This window comes from Argopecten irradians, chromosome 11 (assembly GCF_041381155.1).
Source record: "Argopecten irradians isolate NY chromosome 11, Ai_NY, whole genome shotgun sequence".
Lineage (NCBI taxonomy): Eukaryota > Metazoa > Mollusca > Bivalvia > Pectinida > Pectinidae > Argopecten > Argopecten irradians.
Genome location: NC_091144.1, coordinates 2052285 through 2074834, shown reverse-complemented (window position 1 = coordinate 2074834; position 22550 = coordinate 2052285). Strand labels below are relative to the sequence as shown.

Genomic DNA, 22550 nt, shown 5'->3' with positions numbered 1-22550 from the left:
TACATAATAATGACCCCAGGGGTCAGGAGACCTGTTTGATTGAGTCTTCATTCTTAATATACCTAATCTGTATTGAACTTGTCAATTACGATAAATATCAAAATAAACCTGGCCCCGATTTCTCAAAACAAACTTAAGTCAAAAACTAACTTAAGTCATAAATTGCAATTTAAGTTACATAAGGAAAAAAAACTTCAGTTTTGACTGCACTTAATTTTTGTTTCGAGAAATTGGGGCCAGATCCAGTTAACGACTATAGAATAAACTGTCAACCAACTTTACTTATCAACTTCTAAAATAATTCACAATTTCCGTTTCAAAGTGAAAATTAATCTTCACATATTTGAAAAAATGAATGGATATACCTATCAATATAAATGATGTACATGATAATTGATGGAGATAAACTTTCGCAAATTTACTTGGATCGTGGAATTTGGGAAAGTAAATCTCACACAAAAGACAGTTGGTTAATAATATCAGTATTTACTGAGAAATTGTGATAGGGTTTGATATGGAATAATTATTATAAATGTATGTATGCTGGTGTTTTATTCGACATATGATATTGATATTTTCATTAGTTTCCACAATGTTCCTGTTTTAAACAGACTCATTAATCTGGATCATTAATTTTTAACCAAATACAATAACATAATTTACAAGTAAAATAATACCTGTTTATAAAGACCATCCAATGATGAAGCACTAATAGAATCTTTCACCCCTTTTGGGGTGAGAAAAGGAGAATCTCAACCCAAGGGATACAATTTTTAAGTTGTCAAAACTTGGCAATGCCTTGTGTTTAACAGCTTAAGAATTTTGTCCCATTAGGGTGGAGATTTCCTGTCTGACCTCAAACAGGCCCGGTGAATGATTCTTTTTCTCTTATCCTATGTGAGTATGTGCATCTTGTGAAGCTTGTCTTTACCCTAGGGTGAAATTGAAAAATCTCACACCAGTAAAATTACGGATATCAAAGTCCGGGGTAAGAGAATAATAAAATCTTACATGGGTCTGTGAAGTTGACAGGAATATCTCAACCCGAGTGAAAGATTTTGGCCGGTCAACCCGAGGGTTAACCGCCAAAATCTTTCACGAGGGTTGAGATATCCCTGTCCACTTCACAGACCCATGTTTGATTCTTTTTCTCCCATACTTAGTAGAAAAAATGATGAAATTCCACTTTGTTTCGAGCTTTTTCATTGCGCCATTATTGCAGGAGCATCATTTTGCAGTGTTTTCTGCCTCAAAATTGATGACATCATTTACAATGCACGCTGCAGTTACGACACATGTATTGATGACGTCACGTTATTGTCTAGCGCATGTGAGCTGTCTTACACCCACCTGTGTAAGATAGAGTTATCTTTTCCCTAGCGACCACGGGATATCCCTGTGAAGTACAAGTCAAAGAATGGGCTTATTACAGGATTTGTAGACATATGGAACCCTAACCAATGCACAAATTGGACGTAATAACCAAACATGGACTTATTATGACCAGAAAACATAGATTCAAATTAACATGTTCCTTGATAATGAAAAAAGTTACTTTTTGATGTTTACTTAGACTTGCCACAAGCTTATTGAGAAAAAAATTAGGCTTACATATATTTCTAGACATAGGCTTATCGTCATATGGGCATGCACGATACCCAAGATTAACTTATTATACTTGTAAAAGCAGTGAAAAAGTATTCTAGAAATATATAAGATAAGTTTGTCTGTGATTAAAACAAGATGTTCTGAACTAAGCCATTGTAAGGTTTGCTTATGACATGGTAATATGTTCCGTGCAATTCATACCTAGTATGTTTGTCTCTGAAAAAGCAATAAGTTCCAGGTTAGCATTGATGGACATTTCACATATTGTTGTGACCTGATAAGACCTTTAGTATCTACCAAACTAGTCTCACGTATTAGAATTTAAAGATATCAAAAATGCTTATTGCATCAGGCTGTGAAATTCTCTGAACAGGAAACTAAATATAAGAATTGTCAAGTGTCTGTTAGATTGAATTATATAAAGAGTACCTGTCACATCCAGTAAGTGGAACCCTCAGCATGTGGTATAGTTAACAGTAGTGATGGTACACTGCATTTAAAGGCTTGTATTAATCTGTAATTTAGCGTGAAATCAAAAGAGTTTATAAATCTTTACTGCAAAACACTTGTACCTAGTATAATATGTTTATAATTGATATTATTAAATATGCAGATTATTTGATGTGAAAATTTTACTGTGAACCATTGTTCTATATAATATAGTAATGGTGCCATTTTCACCGTATGGAATACACTAGTCATCTTAGATCTTGGTAGAAGTTAATTCATTCACTTGAATACAAACTATCGTGGTCTATTTATATTCTATTAAATTTTTTAACCATGTACTGAAGTTTTATTCATGTTTACAATAAATCTTGGGAACATTTTATTGAATTGACTGATTTAATTATATCTACTACCAGAAATGTTGAACGTTAAGTACTGTTCATTGATAGCCCTTAGCTGATGGTTAGCAGAGAGATATATGAAGGTTTATTTACCAAAATGTTATGATTTCTCCAGGACTGAGACAGAATTAGACGCCATGTCATGGTTGATATTTCATTGCAATGTAACTGTAAATGAGGGATCCCATTGACATTGTTTATGCAATAAACTATTGACTTACTGTATGACAGTTGTGAATTAATTGTTTTCAAATCAAAAGTGCTGTGCTTCAATGAGATTTTTGGTCCTGCATAATAACTTATAAGTTTTTCATGAGATCTGTGTGGTAAGTGTAACTACAGTCAAACCTCGATGATTCGAACTTCGATGAATCAAATTTCTCGCTGTATCGAACTTTTTGTCTGGTCCCGAATTTCTTCACTATATAACATTACTAACTTACCCATGTATGAATCGAAGTTTTATGAATCGAAGTTCTCGATGTATCGAACTTTTTTTATGGACCATTTGTTATAGAATCATAGGTAACTGACACTCGATGATTCGAATAAAAATTTACCTGTACAGATCAGCTGGTGTTCGCTGATACCCCGCGGCATGCTGTCACACCTAGCTGTCTCGCGACGGCCCTTTGCCGGACAATAGGGATTATGACAGCTTGTGTTGCTAGCTTGATATCATCAAGATAATTAATATCACTAATCAGGCCGATACCCGATGCTTTGTTTTTACAAGCTGTGTTATTAAATCATTAGTACGGCAAAGATACAGTTAGTTGTTTTTTATGTTCGCCGCCGCCATTGTAGAATTTACGGAAAGGTAAATAGCGAGCCACATTATTAGTAACTCATACTCAAAACTGTTACAATGCACAACTTTGGCATAAATACTGGAGCAAATCGTTCATTCTAAATCGAAGTATTTTGTAGGTGTTGTAGTGCTTTCGGTTCCTCCTTTTTAGTTTCGTTTTTACAACGTACGTGTTTTCGTTTTTATATTCATTTCGTAATATTAACCATCACTTAAATAGTCACCAAACAAACACTTGTACATGTGTTAGGCCTAGTACACGTAAGTCTTGTTTATAATATACGTATGTATTGCTAACAATAGCAATACATGTGATTAATTGCATACTTCGTTTTTATTTTGTTTTGCTTTTGGTACAATGATTATAAAGTTTACGGAACGGAGACGACATGTACACAACTACCACAGTTGGTCATGGTAAAAAAACATCGGTCTAATTTTAACCACGAATAATTCGAAGTCTCGATGTTTCGAAGTTTTTCTGACGGTCCCTTGAACTTCGATACATCGAGGTTTGACTGTATACATATTTCACAGCTACAGCATTGTATGTGTATACTCTAACATACCTGAGGATAGGCTGTTCTAATCAAGTCTGATATAGCCTGCCTGTAGTCTCATCTGATGCCTTGACTACATTAGCTTCAAGATTAATTGGTATTGAAGCATTAACAAAAATATTTCAATTTGAAGGAGTTGTATAGACATATTGGCTAATTTGATGTTTATTTAGATCCATTGTCTAACTCTTGATGAGATTTACTTTCAATATCAGGCTTTATCCTTGATCTATGATATTTTGATATGACTTTGTTGAGGTTGAAGGTCTAATGCTCTGGTGTTAGATCCAATATCAGGTCACTCATAAATAGATACTCGGATTGAGGACTTAACTGTACGAAGCCATTGGATTAAAATTCAATACAAATGAGTTGGAAATGAATTTAAAATCCTACAGATATTGTATGTAAACAGCTGAGATAAAAGTCTATTTACAAAGCACAAATGAAAGTAGAAGTCGACAAGTACCAATAACATTTGAATTAATTTCTAATGAAAAATTCCTAGGATCAATTATCTTTGAAATTGTTGGTAAATAAAAGTTCTCAAATTTTATAAATTGGAATAAATAAAAAACAACAACAACAAAACCCAGTTCCGTATGACTTACCGCGCGGTACTATGGTACTATATATGATCACATGTTACTTGTATAATATGACACTAAATGCTGAAGCTGGAGTTTTGAAATGCACTTTGATATTATTTTCACACTTTTTCATTTTGAGTTAAAACACTTGATTATGGTCTGGATCTTGTATAAGAAACGCAGACCTTGTAATAGCTGGTGGCTAGCGTAGCAACCATTGTTTTGGGAAGATCATTAAAAAAAACACAAAAGGTCAGTCACTTCACGAATTGATGGTTGAATCAAACAGCATGTGACTTCACATTTTGCATTGTGTATGCTTCAACATTTTTCCGACGTTGAATAGTTATATCTTTACAAGTGCGACGACGAGTTAGTCATACCGCCTGGTGACCGGTGAATGATAGTGACATTTGACAAGTTGGGAAAAATAATAAAAACTTGAAATGAAATGGTAAATGATAAGACGTACTGCTTTTGATGCTAACCATGTTTGATAATCTCCATTCCAAATTATCATGCAGAGATTAAATTCAACATATTTAAGTGAATTGGAAAGTTTTTCATGGTATTTGATGTACTTGAGGTAGATATTTGTTTACAGATATAACATTTTGTGAATTATGTTGATTGTGAAATTTTAAAAAGTAAATGACACGTCGAAATTTTAAAAAGTAAATGACACGTCACACACAATAGAGTTTGTTTATAGGATGTTGTTATAGTTCCAGGTTGATTTGTCTAAAAATGTCCAAACATAAAGATTTATAAGAAAAAACCATATCAAATATTTACGGAAGATGGTAGGGCCTTTTGGAGGGCTTCTATAGGAAGGATACTTTATGTGACATAGGTATGCATTGATTCTAACACAGACGACAAGACAAGGGTATGGGACCTCCCGTGTAGTGGCGTTTATATCCTGTTGATATGTAGTGTTCAGTGACTCCTCTCTGATATTGATGGAACCCTAAATTATTCATTCCAACACTTTGTATCACGGTGTCGATATGGCCTTTACACTATTTGTTTTGGATCTACAGAGAATAGTTTTCATTGACAATGCTGATAGATACTGTACCTTTTGTTTGTATATACACTGCCTTTTGTTACGTATTATGACCACATTTTGTTTTACCTCTGTATAGAATATTTATGTTGTTGACAATGGTGAATAGGCGGTGCCATGTCAGTGAAAGTCATGTTTGATACTAACTACCGGTATTTACACTGAAGTTGATTGTTTTGTCTATATAGTACAATGATGAAGCTGGTAGGAATGCTAGGATCTGACAAAAACAAGACTGGATGTTTTGTCTATATAGTACATTGATGAAGCTGGTAGGAATACAAGGATCTGACAAAAACAAGACTGGATGTTTTGTCTATATAGTACATTGATGAAGCTGGTAGGAATACTAGGATCTGACAAAAACAAGACTGGATGTTTTTTCTATATAGTACAATGATGAAGCTGGTAGGAATACTAGGATCTGACAAAAACAAGACTGGAGAAAGTGATTATGTCTGTCAGGTACATAATCCCTGTCCATAGACATGACGGAATGTCGGATGCACATTAATGATAGCAAGCACTTTCTGATTGCAATCAATTTCTTGAAACAAGAAAGGCTACGTAAAATAGGTTAAAAATGAAGTTGCCTTATTACATAACAGTTTTGAGTTTAAAGTCTATGGTAGGCTTATTATGTTTGACTAAGAAATCAGGGTCTGAATGTAGATCCCGGGTGTTTATAGGACATTGACTACATGTAAATATCAGACACGTTAACCACTCCACCATAACTCCTTGTGATAGCTGACACGATGAAACCAGTGGTCAGGTACAGAATCAGGAAGGTGCGTTATTGATACAGACTTCCATTGATTGGGCACGTTTTCCTTAAGTCAATACCGACCACTAGTTCTATAGTTACCAACTATACACACACCCCAATCATACGTCTCAATTATATAATATTGATATAATGACTTGGCATATTTGATTACCTTGAATAATCGTGTATACTGAATTACAAATATCAATCAATGAAACTATTGTATGAGGATTTTATTTTTCACTATCTGCAAACATTGAATGTTGAATATGTTTTATGTGTCTCATTTTTCTTATGTGTCTTTTTTTTTTTTTAGTTCTTTAATTCAAGGATGCAAGTTTTTAATCTAAAGAACTGTAATTACGGTTTAGGGGTTATTATTCAATTTTTTATTGATCAAAAACTATACATGGATTCAATGGATTGTATAAAAGAGAGTAGCAGTTAGTCAAAGGTGATTTTCTATAATGACTGGAGTCTATACTGACAGTACTGTGTATTTAAACGACCTACACAATATTGGTTTTAACTCTGATAAGGATTTTATAATGATGACATCTAAGGTCATCTAAAGGACAGATTCATTGTTTATTCTGAAACAATTAAAAGTCTGCATTAATAATCTCAAAATAACACAACAACTCAATGCATTATTGATCATTCCAATGATGATTCCTAAACTCTTTCATTCTGTCCCCAAGTTTTCATTTTTCAGTGAAAATCAGTTAAATCAAGGCTACCGGGGTTAAGGTGCTGCATGTCTTACAAATGTGTCTGTACTTTGTACTTAAAAGATTGACCTTTCATTTATAGAAATATTTTTTCTGCAGTAAACACAGCTAAAACTGATTTTAGTCTAAGTTTTATCTGTAAATTTAATTTGTTCCTGACTTAAGTTTATAGATAGGGTATAAGTAGCCTAAACCTTGTATACTGTCATATTGTTGTTACAGACAGGCAAATATCATCGGAGTCAAATCGTCAACAACAATAGTCCTACAACATCAATACTTGTTATAGAAGGTTAACACCACAGGGGCCCCTAGTATAGATTTAATTTCATCTGTGATGAAAGGAAATCTAACCCATTATATATTGATATTCCAATTAATTCTTGTTGGTGTTTTACCAAGATAGTTATTCCATGGTTTTCTTAGCTGTAGGTTTTTCTATCTAGATGTTGTTATCAGGGGATGAAAAAATAAATTAATTTAGGATGAAAGTAAGAAATCTATGGTGTTTATGATATTTTTGTGCATGACAGCTGACTGTTGTAGTAGTATTACATCATATAATCAGAGGATCACTAGCGAAATCATCAACAATTAATGACGGAGTGTAGTCTGGTCAATGGGTTATATCAGGGTTACAGTTGTATAATCATTCGACAGGAAATCTCACCTACCATATTCAACCCAATATAAGTGCCAATCCCCAGAGGTACCAATATATGGAATCTTCACTGCATGTTTCAATAGATGTTTACGTGTAGAGCCCAGATTTTAAGATTGAAGAAGGAATTTGGAATGTTTTATATTGTAATGATTGATGATATTTATAGGTTTGTTTATAACTAGATTGATAACCTCTGTGTCAAAGATGCAATAAATGGTTTGATCCTAAAATCTTGTACATGTAATTGTCATGTTCCAAGGTCTCCTTATATTAATCAAGTTGTATTGGAGTGATTTTTGACAACCATACCATTTCACTCCACAATTTTAATGTTTTTCACACATGTGATTGACATGAAAATGGTATCTGTTTTAATAGACCAAAGATTTGTATTGTTAGTTTCGAGTAACCCACTTATAAAACCCTGACGTTTCCTAGGTTCACTAAGGAATGATTAATGCAGTTTAAATCTCACTCCCCGACATTGTGAGAACCATTATTTTACATTCTTAGTTCAAGTAGATATTGCAAACATTGCTTTCCTGTATTTGTGGACAACAGCACAAAATCATGATAGGCATTGTAAATCCAACCTATTATTGAAGCTGAGATTTTAATTTCTTTTGGTGCCTGCATGACTTTTTATCATGCATTATGAATCGTTTTAGAGGCTATGACCCTCCAGCATTGCTAGCAAACAGTTCTTATACGAAGAGACCTTATAGTTGTTAATCAAAGGACCTAGTCATTAACATAAAACATTAAATCCACAGATTTATAAAAAGTCATGTCTTTTTGTAGGTAGTAAAGGTTCAAACCCTTTGTTAAATAACGTTTTATATCAATCACACGTATGCATCCTTAAAGGCTGCATTTAATGTAAGAAAATAAACCAACAAATTTGAAATCTGACCCCCTAATTATCTATCTTCACTTTTGAGATGGCCCCTAATAAATCTATATAAACCTTTGAGATGACCCCCTAATTATCTATATACACCTTTGAGATGACCGTTAATCATTTACTGCATCTTTGAGATGGCCCCTAATAAATCTATTTACTGCATACTTCTAACCTCTCACAAAGGAAAAGAGTGGCTAATAAATGTCTTGCTACCACAGTTGAGTCCACAATAACCCCCTTTCATGGCCAATCAGGATTACTTGACCATGAATGGGGCTGAATCCCCCATTCGTGGCCAATCAGGATTTTCACATGACCGTCGACCATGGTAACAAATGCTATAAGAAAGGGGAGATAATCATTACTCACCTTGTTCCTTACCTTGTTCTACTGATTAAATTAATCAATAGACCAACTAACCGATGCTGACAAGATTTTAAAAAATACAATGCAATAAGAATATTACATTTATTTAAATGTACATCAAAAAGCTTCATTAATTACTATTTCAATTAATTCAAGTATTATATGATAGCGACTCTATTGTAAGGAGGTTTTAACTCTTCAGGAACCTCAATATATAAATACATCTGTATATACTTTTTATTATTGACAATTAAAAGCACAGATGGAATTAATTTTATATAAAATGTACTTACATTTAAAGTTTCTGACAATTTCTTTTTTCATTTACTTATTTTTCTTGCAGTTGTTGAACAGAGCTTGATAATAATCCCAATTGTTTCATACTGTACATATTCCCTTTAAATATTTTGATGCAGCTTTTCGCAGAATCCAAGTTTTTATCTCTATACACATGACAAATCTCCTTGTGTTCCTTACAATGGACAAACTGATGTATTATCATTGAGCAAAGAACCTCTATTACTGAAAAGTCCTCACAACCATAACAGGTACAGGTAAATCAAAACAGAGAACAATGGGAGAGTGGGAGTATAGGGATAGAAAAGTGTGTATTTTTTCAATCAACCTGTCTTTTTGTTCGAGGCTAAGAAGCATGCAGTAAATCAGTTATTAGCTCACCTGGTCCAAAGCACCGAGGTTAGCTTATGGGATACCGCAGCGTCCGGCGTCCGTCGTCCGTCAACAATCGACTTCTTCTCCATAACCGCTGGTCGGATTTCAACAAAATTTGTCTGGGCTACTAACTGAAAATTGTACAAATGATGGGGCTGACCCCCCGGGGGCCTGAGGGGCGGGGCCAAAAGGGGTCAATTTGGCTATTTCCATATAAAGGACTTCTTCTCTGAAACCAAGCATGGGATAGCACCCCTAATGCAATGGTAGCATTCTTATAGGGTGGGGATTCAAAATTGTACAAATGATGGGGCTGACCCCACGGGGGCCTGAGGGGCGGGGTCAAATGGGGTCAATTTGGCTATTTCCATATAAACGACTTCTTCTCTGAAACTAAGCATGAGATAGCACTCATAATGCAATTGTAGTATCGTTATAGGGTGGGGATTCAAAATTGTACAAATGATAGGGCTGACCCCTGGGGGGCCTGAGGGGCGGGGTCAAAAGGGGTCAATTTGGCTATTTCCATATAAACGACTTCTTCTCTGAAACCAAGCATGGGATAGCACCCATAATGCAATTGTAGCATCCTTATAGGGTGGGGATTCAAAATTGTACAAATAATGGGGCTGACACCCCGGGGGCCTGAGGGGCGGGGTCAAAAGGGGCTAATTTGGCTATTTCCATATAAACGACTTCTTCTCTGAAACTAAACTGAGGGGCGGGGTCAAAAGCGGTCAATTTGGCTATTTCCATATAAATGACTTTTTCTCTGCAACTTAACATGGGATTGCGCTCATAATGCAATGGTTACATCCTTATAGGGTTTGGATTCAAAATTTTGCAAATGATAGGGCTGACCCCCCGGGGGCGTGAAGGGTGGGGTCAAAAGGGGTCAATTTAGCTATTTCCATATAAACGACTTCTTCTCTGCAACTAAGAATGGAAGAGCACTTATAATGCAATGGTAGCATCCTTATAGGGTTGGGATTTGAAATTGTACAAATGATAGGGCTTACCCCTGGCCTTAAACGGCAATATATGCGAGGTCAAAAAGGTCAATTAGGCTACTATTTTCATATAAATTACTTTGTCTCTGAACCTATGTATTGGATAGCATATTTGTATGGTATCAATAGCATCATTGTATGGTTGTAATTCAAAATTAAACTTTGGGAGTCAATTTTGCTTATTTTTCTAATTGTCAGAGTCTTGTGATAATTACTAACAAAAAACCAGGTGAGCGATACAGGCCCTCTGGGCCTCTTGTTGCATGATTTCTCGTCACTCGGGACTTATTACCCCCTAGCTTCGCTTGAGTATAATAAATCCCTTATTACTCGAAAGCCATGTAATAACCTTTACTTACACCTTTGAGATGAACCTCTAATCATCTATTATATCTACACCTTTGAGATAACCCCCTAATCATCTATTAACACTTTTGAAATGAAGAGGTCGAAATTTTTAAATCCTTCAATTTCAAAGAAAGTTTGGTGGCACCAACTGTTTCGAACTGTATATACAATCACTTTAGCATTGACCCTTTCTAACAAATGCCTGAATTGATCATATGTCGATCATGGTGGGCATAGGCCTTAAAAAGTCCTTGAATTTATGTGTTAGCCTTGAAAGTCCATGAATAAAGAGTTTGGCCTTGAAAAGTCCTAGAAATTCACCAAACGGCCTTGAAAAGTCCTTGAAAAACACATTTGTTCTAAAATGACACTTTGACTCCTAGTTCAAATTTGTATTATAGCATAAAAAAGCATGAAATTTGATCAAACTGATATACAGATTTTTAATTCCGGGCTCTGGACCGTGTTCTCGTTCTGATTTAGACATTTCCCAAAAATTAAGTAAAGGTACTAGACAGAACAGACGAGAAAGAAAAATCTAGCTCTGGGCATCATGCAAGGTTTCCATGTCTGAAATGCCAGAAAGTAGAGATCTCAGCCCTTAAAAGGGCCTGTGATTTGCAGGGCCTCGATTTAGTTTTCTCTCCCACATATTGTACAGTGTTTGGATTATCTCCCTAACAAAATCATCATCCCCTCACTTTGACAGTTTTCTCAGACATCACTTCTGCAAAGAGGGATGATTTATGTAAGTATGGTTTTATATCTGGATAGATATATGATACGGTAGTAAATTTCATTTATTATTAACTTAATCTTCCAACTGAAAAACAAGATAAAGGAAATTGCATACAAGTATGTAAGTTTGGCCTGCAATAAATGTGTTTGATAATCAAAGGTATCAGTGTTGAAATGGTAGTTATATGGAATAGGATTAACTCAAGTGTCAACACCATTACCCCATCAGTCTGGTTAAGTATCTGTCAGACAGTTCTGATGAGAACTGTTTATTAGAGAAAGTTAAAAAACCCTGGTGACTTTCTATATATAGCCACAATATTCCTCACAGCTCGCGAGTTAACTGGTTGAGTGCCAAATGTCCTGAGTTTGATCCCGTGCAGAGGCAATGAAATAAATTTATATTAATCTTGTACTCTGTTGCACAAAGAACATTGACACATTGAAATGAGTACACAATGATTTAGCTGGGTATATTGAGACTGGACTTGTCTGAAGAGCGACCAGTCAGAAGTCATTATGATTACCGTATTCAGTAGTGCAGAAGCATTGGCCGAAAACTTATTGTGACATCACAACTTGACATCAGGATTCTAGGATGTCACAACATCACAAAATAGCGACCTCCACTGGATTTTAGCAGCATATTTGATGATGAGATTCTTTGAAATGTAGGTTGCTAAATTTGTGTTCATTTCATGGGATTTTATGGAACTTGTCAATACTCACAAAATTTTTAAAAAAATCGTAGATTTGATCAAGTTTCATAATATCTCTATATGAAATGAGTACTTATTTAAGACCCTATATTTATGTACCTGTTAAGTCATCTATGAAAGGTTACCATCAGGTTACTGTACGACTAATATAAATCAGACAATTAAATCACAACAAATTGTTGAAAATCAATATTTACCAAAAAGCTTTTCAGTAATATACCAATAAGAGGCTTCAAAAATCTGTCTACAACTTCTGTGTCTTCAAATGAGGTTAAGGAGGCTTGGACATGGCCAGAGTTTGTACTGGAATTTCAGATAAAAATGGGAAATAATTTGAATAAGAAGTCTTGTGCCTCGAATGTAATATGTACAGAGAGTTCATATTTAGACTGCTGTTATATCAGTCAATTGGATAATGGACTTTTTACTGGACTGTAATGGGGAATATTATACATGGTCTATAACCCAATGTTGATGAAACGTCCTACAACAGTGACCTGTACAAACTTAGACCACTGGCACTTGACATGTTTGTTTTCCATTTCTATATTTTGTTGGTCCAATACAAAGTGTAAATGAGTGGTATATATTGTTTGTGTATTCTCATTAAACTGACCTGTACACACCTGGCTGCTTTTCCTGTTTTATACATGTAGTAAGCTACTGTTATAGGGCTCTCAAGTATTTATGGAAGTCTTTTGATATCGACAGTACAGGCAGGGCATCTTATACAGGTGTTTACTTTGGTCTATAAGGACACTTGGGTCATCATCGTGACAAACAATCTACCAAGTGGACATCTCTCTTCTATTTATAAAACACTTAATTTCAGCAGTAAATATTCCATACCTTGTAGTAGCTGGCTTACACTGATGGCAATCACTTACAATATTGCAATCTTATCAAGCCAGCCTCACATTCTTGTCGAGCCATCAGATTTGGGGAGAATTTTTTTTCAGTTAGGCTCCTATAATGTTGCTTAAAGATATATTACATGTTTAAGTAAATCAGATTTATATTATTTGGCTGGGTTTACTAGTCATACAGGCATGGTACACATTTCTATGTTTTTTAAAAAGATTAACAATTAATAATTAAGGTCATGCAGGTTTTTTTTTTTTTTTTTTTTTTTCTTAAGAGACATGGTGGGGGGATTTAAAAGAATTTTGTTTCAAATTGTTATATACAATATACAAATGAGGAATTTACAATCATCATTTATAACTTCTATAGGAATGTGGAAATCTGAATGAAAGTGATATTTTATTGTTCTAGCTAAACTAATGAAGATAATAGAAATTTGTGTGGGGTCTGTTACTAGAAAATTCCTGTTGTGAACCTGCCAAAGTACAGGCTTACTGATGGTTTATAAAACATCTTTTGTGTCTGATGGTTGGTAAGACATCAATATTCTTACTTAGCTCTGGCTCACTACTTAGGTCTATCTGGAAAAGTTGTTGATTGATGCTATTCCTTATATGGCCACATACCAATTACACATGGAATTACTGTGTTAGATTTACCTCCCTTGGACAGTATTAGTTGGTTTGGCTGAAGCTATGCTCTCTTATGCTTAAAACAAAAACATTTTCAGAAAGAGAAAGTCAAGCTACTGCTAGTCTAAATTAATAAATGGGAAAGGACTCAAATAAATCGAACTATGAACTATTATTTTTGTATGTTCCTTATTTTACAACAGAGAATTTACTATATAACAATGTAGAAAAAAATAAAACTGAATTGTTTTGATTTCTGTTATCTGAAGAAGTCATTGTTCTGCTCAATAAAATACTTAAATTTAAATAAATAAAAATGTGTCATTGTTCTGCTCAATAAAATACTTAAATTTAAAATAAAAAATGTTTCTATGTCTGTGAATGGCGACGAAGTCCTTACCATTGCCTGGTGTTTTACTATGTCTGGATGTTTATTGACAAGAACATGTGATGACTGTGTACATAGTTATTGGCCGGCCTGGGACACTGTGTTGGTTTAGTATCTCAGTATCAATACAATATGGTGATCCCAAGGCAAATTCAGCTTCAAATAATGTGATAGCATAATATATTAAGAGTATTGTATAAATGTTTCAGGCAAAATATTTCTTTCGTGACTCAAACCTGCACATATAGGAAAAAGTTTTCTAATTTACATATTTTTCTTTCGCATTGAATAAGCAGTACAAATACGATGCATTAATATTATTTCAAAAAAGCAAAGTGACCATAAAGAGGGTTTCAAGCTAAAATCAAAAAGAGAAACTTAAAGGATGATTGTTTCTAAAATAATTATTTGAAATTGATACTCAGTTTATGAGTCAAAGAGTAAGATGTTTCATTTCTGCATGAATGCAAGGTGACAATGACAATATCTGCTGTTTCAGTTTCAAAATATTAAATTCCCAATAAAATGATACAGTTTGGCTGTTTTTATTGACTTTGATGCAAAACTACTGTTAAGGGGAAATAACTCTTACAGTACTGACAAGAAAAAAATGAATAAGACCTATGACCAATATATTAAAGAATTTTTCAGCTTTGTTTTTGAAAGAAAATCATGATAAGAATTTAATAATTTACTTTAGATCTTAATCCAGATTGAATGAAAGCAAATCTCTTTGTAAAACTTAAAATATTCGTGTACATTGTATAAATGTATATATATTTCCATGGAGTTTAGGTTCTTTGGCAAAAAAAAAAAAAAATAATAATAATAATGATAAATGAATAAATAAGAAATAAAGAAGAACTGGAAAACCTGATACAAGTTGAACCCCAATGTCTATATATATATATATATATTGCTTGCAAAACTCACTGAACCAAAGAGGTATACGCAATCAGCTGGACTCCTGATCAGTATAGAGATTAATAAAATGTTAAAGTCTAACTGTCCAGTTCTTCTACAGAAAAAGTATTTACAATTTTATTTCAAACTAGCAATCCTTGCATTTTTTTATGGAAAATGAAAATGGCATAAAGCAACACAAGCTATAGTAGTTATGGCCAATCACTAAAATCTAGCTGCCATCTTTGGCCCTAAGTGCACCCCTCCCTGTTTGAGGCCTCAATTTCACTTACTCAAATTAAATGCAGACTGAAAAAATGAAAACCGTTCATTTTCTTTATTTTATATCTTTTGCTAATTGATTTGTGGCTTTGTACAATAATCTTATAAAATTTGGTTTTATTGAGTGTCCTTTTATTTTATTTTATTTAGTAATTTTTTAGGGCCCTGCACTCTTAACGAGTTGAATACATTATCAAAACAAATATATTTTATTATTTTATGAGTGTCCTATTAACATTTGCCTTGGTTATATATTACAGGGGCTATGGAAAGAAACATATTGTCCCAGCATTGGAGCCACTCCGACAATATACATACAGACTAAGGTTTGCTAACGATGTTGACAAGGGTGAATGGAGTCCCCATGTAACTGTTACAACAACAAGTAAGTATCATCCTTGTCTCTGTACCAATCGTAGGAGGTCCACATATTAGCATAACACAAATATATCACTCCAGCTTTGTATTAAAAGCATTGTCTCCATCTGTCTGATTTAAATCAGTCCAGTTTGAACCTATATATTCAAAAAATTACTTGGCATAACAAACTAGGCCAGCAATACAGGCTCTCTGGGCCTCTTGTTATATGATATGTGAAATTCTGAAAATGTTTTGTCTTACAGAGGAGCCTCTATGTGCAGAACAGTTACATAAAGCAGTTCAGCGGTCGTACCTTGATGTTGCAACCACTATACTGGAATCTGGGTAGGTCAATAATATAATGATAACTAGGTCAGCTGACCTGAAGGATCAGAATGACCTGTAGGCATCATGTTTCGTCTGTCGTGGTGTGCCATTCGCTGTGTGTAAACTTTTCACATTTTGAACTTCTTCTCCACTTCAACTGGTGCAATTTAGCTGAAACTTGCTTGAAATGATCCTGACATGGTCCCAACAAAGTGTTGTTATTTTTCGGGTCAATCCAAAATCCAAGATGGATGCCATAGCTGCCATCTTGTAAATACATTTTGAACTCTTTTCAAGTTCTACTGGTGCGATTTGACTGAAACTTTCCTAATATGATCCTTGACCTTCATTCAAGGTCACAGGTGGGTCAAAAAGGCTAAAATATTTTAAACAATTTCTTGTCAATAATTAAAAGACCTGAAGACCTGATATTAGGCCTGTAGCATACTTGATGAACTACCAAGTTTGTTCAAATAAATAACCTCGACCTTCAGACAAGATCACATGTTTTAAATGGCTAAAATCTTGTAAATGGCTTCTTGTAGTGCTGCAATGATTACTTCCCCAGCAATATGATACATATTGCGATACTTGTCTCACAATACGATACATATTACAATATGTATGAAAAAATTATCTGTCAAAAAGTACAAATTTTCTACTCTTTCACTGTCAATTTGACCCCTTCTTTTTCAATAGCACGTAATCCAAAATGCTATGACTTGAAAGTTGCAGGAGGTTTTTGTTAATTCTATAGTGTCTTCAGGTATAAGTGTCGCTATGTTTGTTTGTAGGGAGGGAGATACTAATAACTGCTCAAAAATTCGGATTTCGCCTGATCCACAAATTGGTGCGGCATACCGTGATAAAGGAAAAAATACTGTGAACCGAACCATATAGTTTATATTAATTTGTCAGTTTATCATTGCAGCACTAGCTTCTTGTGAATAAATGAGAGGCCTAAAGAGTCGATATTGGGTCTGTAGCATGCTGGGATAAAGGGTGCAATTAAGTTTGTTCAAATGAATGACATTGACTTTCATTTAAGGTTACAGGGGTCAAATAGGCTAAAATCTTTAAATAACTTCTTGTGAATAACTAAAAATCCATGGTAAATAACCTCTTGTGAATAACTAAGAGACCCATTGATACTGATAGTGGGCTTGTAGCATGCTTGGATAAAGGGCTACCATGTTTGTTCAAATGAATGACCTTGGCCTTATTGAAGGTCACAGGGTCAAATATACTACAATTTTTTAAAATACAACTTACTGTGTATTTCAGTTCTATATATTGTACTAACAGTCAGATGACCGTTAATACCCATTGGGCCTCTTGCTGTATGATGGCACTCACCAATTAAATATCATACCAGTCAGAAATTACATTGCACGAGAAAGCATGAAAGTGACATTTCCAACAGTTCTACTGAGGTTTTAGCACAAAACCTGTTAGATTTTGAAAACGTGTGAAATATTTCATTATTTTGACGAATATATGAAAATCTTTTCTTGTGTATGTTATTAGCCCACCATCATCAGATGGTAGGCTAATCAAATTGCCTTTTATCGTCTCTGGTCCGTCCGTCCTTCTGACTGTTCATCCCAGAAAAATTCTTGTTACTGCTATATCTTTGGAAGTTACTGAAAGGATCTTTCTCAAATATCATATGTAGGTTCCCCCTAGGACCCTTAGATTTTGATAGTTGACATTTATTATCGCTATATCTCAGAAAGTATTGAAAGGATCTTTTTCAAATATCATATCTAGGACTAGATTCCCCAAGGACCCTAGTTGTGGATAATGTATTTTTTGGATCGATCAGTCAACAAAATAGCTGACAGGCATATATCTTGGATTTTGATAGTTTTAAGTTTGTTACCACTATTTCTGAGAAACTACTGAAGGTATCTTTTTCAAATTTGACATGTAGGTTCCCCTAGGACCTTAGTTGTGCATATTGATATGGTAGTTAAAGTTTGTTACCACCATTTCTCACAAAGTGTTGGAGGGATCTGTCTTTGATATATTGATTCCCCTAAGGTGGATCCTGGTGGTGCATGTTGGAAAAACTGATCAACAAGATAGCCGGAAGTTAGCCATCTTGAACTTTGATATTACGAGTTTGTTACTGCATTTTCTTATGCAATGCTGAAGGATCTCTTTGAAATTTCATATGTAGGTTTTTCTTTGTCCCTATAGATTGTCAATTGCATTTTATAGACAAAAGGATTCAACAGCATGACTGATAAGCATCCAGCTGTCATGGATTTTGTCACTTTTTCAGAAAATACTGAAAATTAAGGTCTAGCTTCTTCATATTAAACTTTTAAGGTCTTCTTGGTCCTAAGTTCTGCATATCCATTTTAGAACAAAATCAAGCATTACATGGCAGACAGTGACCATATTGATTTTGACAATGGAAGTGACTGTTTCTGCTAAGCAACGTAATGTTAGCAAACTTGTGGAATTTTCCTATATGTATTCAATATTTGAAAGGAAGAAGGAAAGAAAAGAAAAGCAGAGAAAAGGTTCCTCTTTCCATTGTTAGGCATGGATTATTCTTTGGTGGCTTGTAGAATTTTACATGGGCCTGTCAGGTGGATAGGGATATCTCAAAATCTTTCACAAGGGTTGAGATATCCCTGTACACCTGACTGGCCCATGTAAGATTCTTTTTCTTCCATACTTTAACGAGAAATGGTGAAAATTCAGTCAACATGAAAATCACTGGGCGTAAAAATGGTCGCCGCATGTATCGAGGACGTCACTGTCTAGGCAGGTGAACTGTCTTTTCCCTACCCTGAGTTAATTATCTTTTCCCTAACAACTGAGGGATAACCCTGTCAAGTATGGGAGATAACTCTGTCAAGTATGGGAGACAACCCTGTCAAGTATGGGAGATAACTCTGTCAATCATGGGAGAAACCAGGATCTCTCTTGTTAACTTGAGTTGGAGCATTTACATTAATGGCATTTTAGTGATACCATGAAGGTCCTGTAGGACTGACTATACAAGGTCTAGCTCTCTTAGTGACAATACCAAGGTGTGTTACCATGTTGATACTGTAGGACTGACTATACAAGGTCTAGCTGTCTTAGTGACAATACGTAGGTGTGATACCATGTAGATCCTGTAGGACTGACTATACAAGGTCTAGCTGTCTTAGTGACAATACATGGGTGTGATACCATGTAGATCATGTAGGACTGACAAAACAAGGTCTAGCTGTCTTAGTGACAATACGTAGGTGTGATACCATGTAGATCCTTTAGGACTGACAATACAAGGTCTAGCTGTCTTAGTGACAATACGTAGGTGTGATACCATGTAGATCCTTTAGGACTGACTATACAAGGTCTAGCTGTCTTAGTGACAATACGAAGGTGTGATACCATGTAGATCCTGTAGGACTGACTATACAAGGTCTAGGTGTCTTAGTGACAATACTTAGGTGTGATACCATGTAGATCCTGTTGGACTGACAATACAAGGTCTAGCTGTCTTAGTGACAATACCAAGGTGTGTTACCATGTAGATCCTGTAGGACTGACAGTACAAGGTCTAGCTGTCTTAGTGACAATACGAAGGTGTGATACCATGTAGATCCTGTAGGACTGACAATACAAGGTCTAGGTGTCTTAGTGACAATACGTAGGTGTGATACCATGTAGATCCTGTTGGACTGACAATACAAGGTCTATAGCTGTCTTAGTGACAATACGAAGGTGTGATACAATGTAGATCCTGTAGGACTGACAGTACAAGGTCTAGCTGTCTTAGTGACAATACGAAGGTGTGATACCATGTAGATCCTGTAGGACTGACAATACAAGGTCTAGCTGTCTTAGTGACAATACGTAGGTGTGATACCATGTAGATCCTGTAGGACTGACAATACAAGGTCTAGCTGTCTTAGTGACAATATGAAGGTGTGATACAATGTAGATCCTGTAGGACTGACTATACAAGGTCTAGGTGTCTTAGTGACAATACTTAGGTGTGATACCATGTAGATCCTGTTGGACTGACAATACAAGGTCTAGCTGTCTTAGTGACAACACCAAGGTGTGTTACCATGTAGATCCTGTAGGACTGACTATACAAGGTCTAGCTGTCTAAGTGACAACACCAAGGTGTGTTACCATGTAGATCCTGTAGGACTGACAGTACAAGGTCTAGCTGTCTTAGTGACAATATGAAGGTGTGATACCATGTAGATCCTTTAGGACTGTCACTATACAAGGTCTAGCTGTCTTAGTGACAATGCCAAGGTGTGTTACCATGTAGATCCTGTTGGACTGACAATACAAGGTCTAGCTGTCTAAGTGACAACACCAAGGTGTGTTACCATGTAGATCTTTTAGGACTGTCACTATACAAGGTCTAGGTGTCTTAGTGACAATACAAAAGTGTGATATCATGTAGATCCTGTAGGACTGACTATACAAGGTCTAGCTGTCTGAGTGACAATACGTAGGTGTATCCAATTAGACTGTGTGGATTAATATTGCTTTGTGTCAGACATGTTTACAAACTGTGAAAAACTACGTTGATTTTCTCTTTAATTGTTTGATAACCATCATTTTAAGAGTACATTTTTATGACAGTGTAGATATCCATTGTTCTGATGGCTTTTCTTCTGAACTTCAGGGAAGTGAACATCGACACCCCAGACAATTTGGGTTTCACCGCTCTCATGCAGGCTGCAAAAAAGGGGGACGCTGAGTAAGTGATGTTTATACATAGTGTGTCAACTGTAATGCCTGATGTAGTTGTGTATGCTCAAGGTAAAACTGATAGGTAAAATACATTAAATCGGTCCTTTGTTCACAGCAGTGATCTTGTTTGAATATAATCACATACAGTTCTTTGTTTAATCATCACATACTTTGTTATGATAATTAAATTACTGTGAAATACCATATTTAAGACCGTACTATCATACAAATTAATTGATCATTTTTTTCCTGCTAAATTCGTGATAAGTCTTTCCATGTAATTGAACAGATATAGTCATTATTTATTCTTGTTATCCATTTTTATCTTTTTAGTATGACAGAATTGCTGCTTAAATTTGGTGCAGATGTGAATCAAAAGAATGAATCTGGTAAAACAGCGTGAGTACTTTTTCCCCCATTTTTTTAGCTCATCTGGTTCTAAGGACCAAGGTGAGCTTATATGATACTGTAGAATCGGGTGTCCTTCCGTCCTTCAACAATCAACTTCTTCATAACTGCTGGTCGAAATTTTAACAAAATTTGATGGTAGCATCCTTAAAGGGTACTGACTGAAAATTGTTCAAATGATTTGGCTGAACCCACAGGGCCTGAGGGGCACTGCCAAAAGGGGTCAATTTGGTTGTCTTCATATTTATACAACTTCTTCACTGAAACTATATATATATTTATATATATATATATAAATATAAGCATAAGATAGCACTCATATTGCATTGTTAACATTCTTTTGGGATGGGGATTCAAATTTGTACAAATGATTGGGCTGACCCCCGGGGCCTGAGGGGTGGAGCCAAAATGGTCAATTTGGCTTTATCCATATAAACGACTTTTTCTCTGAAACTAAGCATGTAATAGCACTCATATTACATCGTAACATTCTTATGAGGTGGGTATTAAAAATTGTACAAATGGCTGACCTGGTAAATAGTTTGTTAGGCTGTGTCCAGGCCAGGGTTTGGTTTTTACCTAGCTGGTATATAATCTGCTATGCTGTGTAGTCAGGTGTAGAGACATGTTTTCAATATTACAGTCTGATGTTGGCTTGCTTTGCTGGTGAGAAGGATACCATCAAACTCCTACGAGAATACGGAGCAAAGTATGATGATTTTGATAACGGAGGATCAACAGCAATTCACTGGGCCGTGGACGGTGGACACCCAAACCTCATTGACTGGATGATCGCAGATGGAGCTGACCCCAACATCTGTGACAAACACTCAAGCTGGACACCTCTTCTGCGATGTGGTCAGTACCATAATAAGCTTGTTATGAAGTCTTCAAATAAAGAGATGCTCAATATATTATTACTTATTTTGTCTCCCTAAGGAATTGCATCCTTTCTATGATAAATAATAAATAATGATAATTATTGCTATATCCAGGTAAATCACACAGGCCATGTGGCCTTTTGTTTTTATGTCAGGATGACCTATTGTCATTATGCATCGTCTGTTGTCGTGCGCTGCTATAAATTTTTCATTCAAACAACTTCTTCTCAATAGCCGAAAAGGCCATGCAAGAGTACTGATATTTGGCCTGTAGCATGCTGGGATGAAGGGTTACCAAGTTTGATCAATTGAATGACCTTGACCTTCATTCAAGGTCACAGATTCAAAAAGGCTAAAATCTTTAAACAACTTC

The 22550-nt window shown here is 35.3% G+C and overlaps 1 protein-coding gene across 1 annotated transcript in view; it reads left to right on the top strand.

Moving 5' to 3' along the window:
* LOC138334283 (fibronectin type 3 and ankyrin repeat domains 1 protein-like) overlaps nt 1-22249 on the top strand; it is a 51337-nt gene extending 29088 nt beyond the window's left edge. Inside the window, exons 4-8 of the mRNA XM_069282919.1 lie at nt 15740-15864; nt 16103-16184; nt 20821-20895; nt 21222-21287; nt 21940-22249. Of these exons, the coding sequence (XP_069139020.1) occupies nt 15740-15864; nt 16103-16184; nt 20821-20895; nt 21222-21287; nt 21940-22234 (643 nt within the window). The 3' untranslated portion in view covers nt 22235-22249. The remainder of the gene's footprint in view (nt 1-15739; nt 15865-16102; nt 16185-20820; nt 20896-21221; nt 21288-21939) is intronic.
* The last annotated feature ends 301 nt before the right edge of the window (nt 22250-22550 follow it).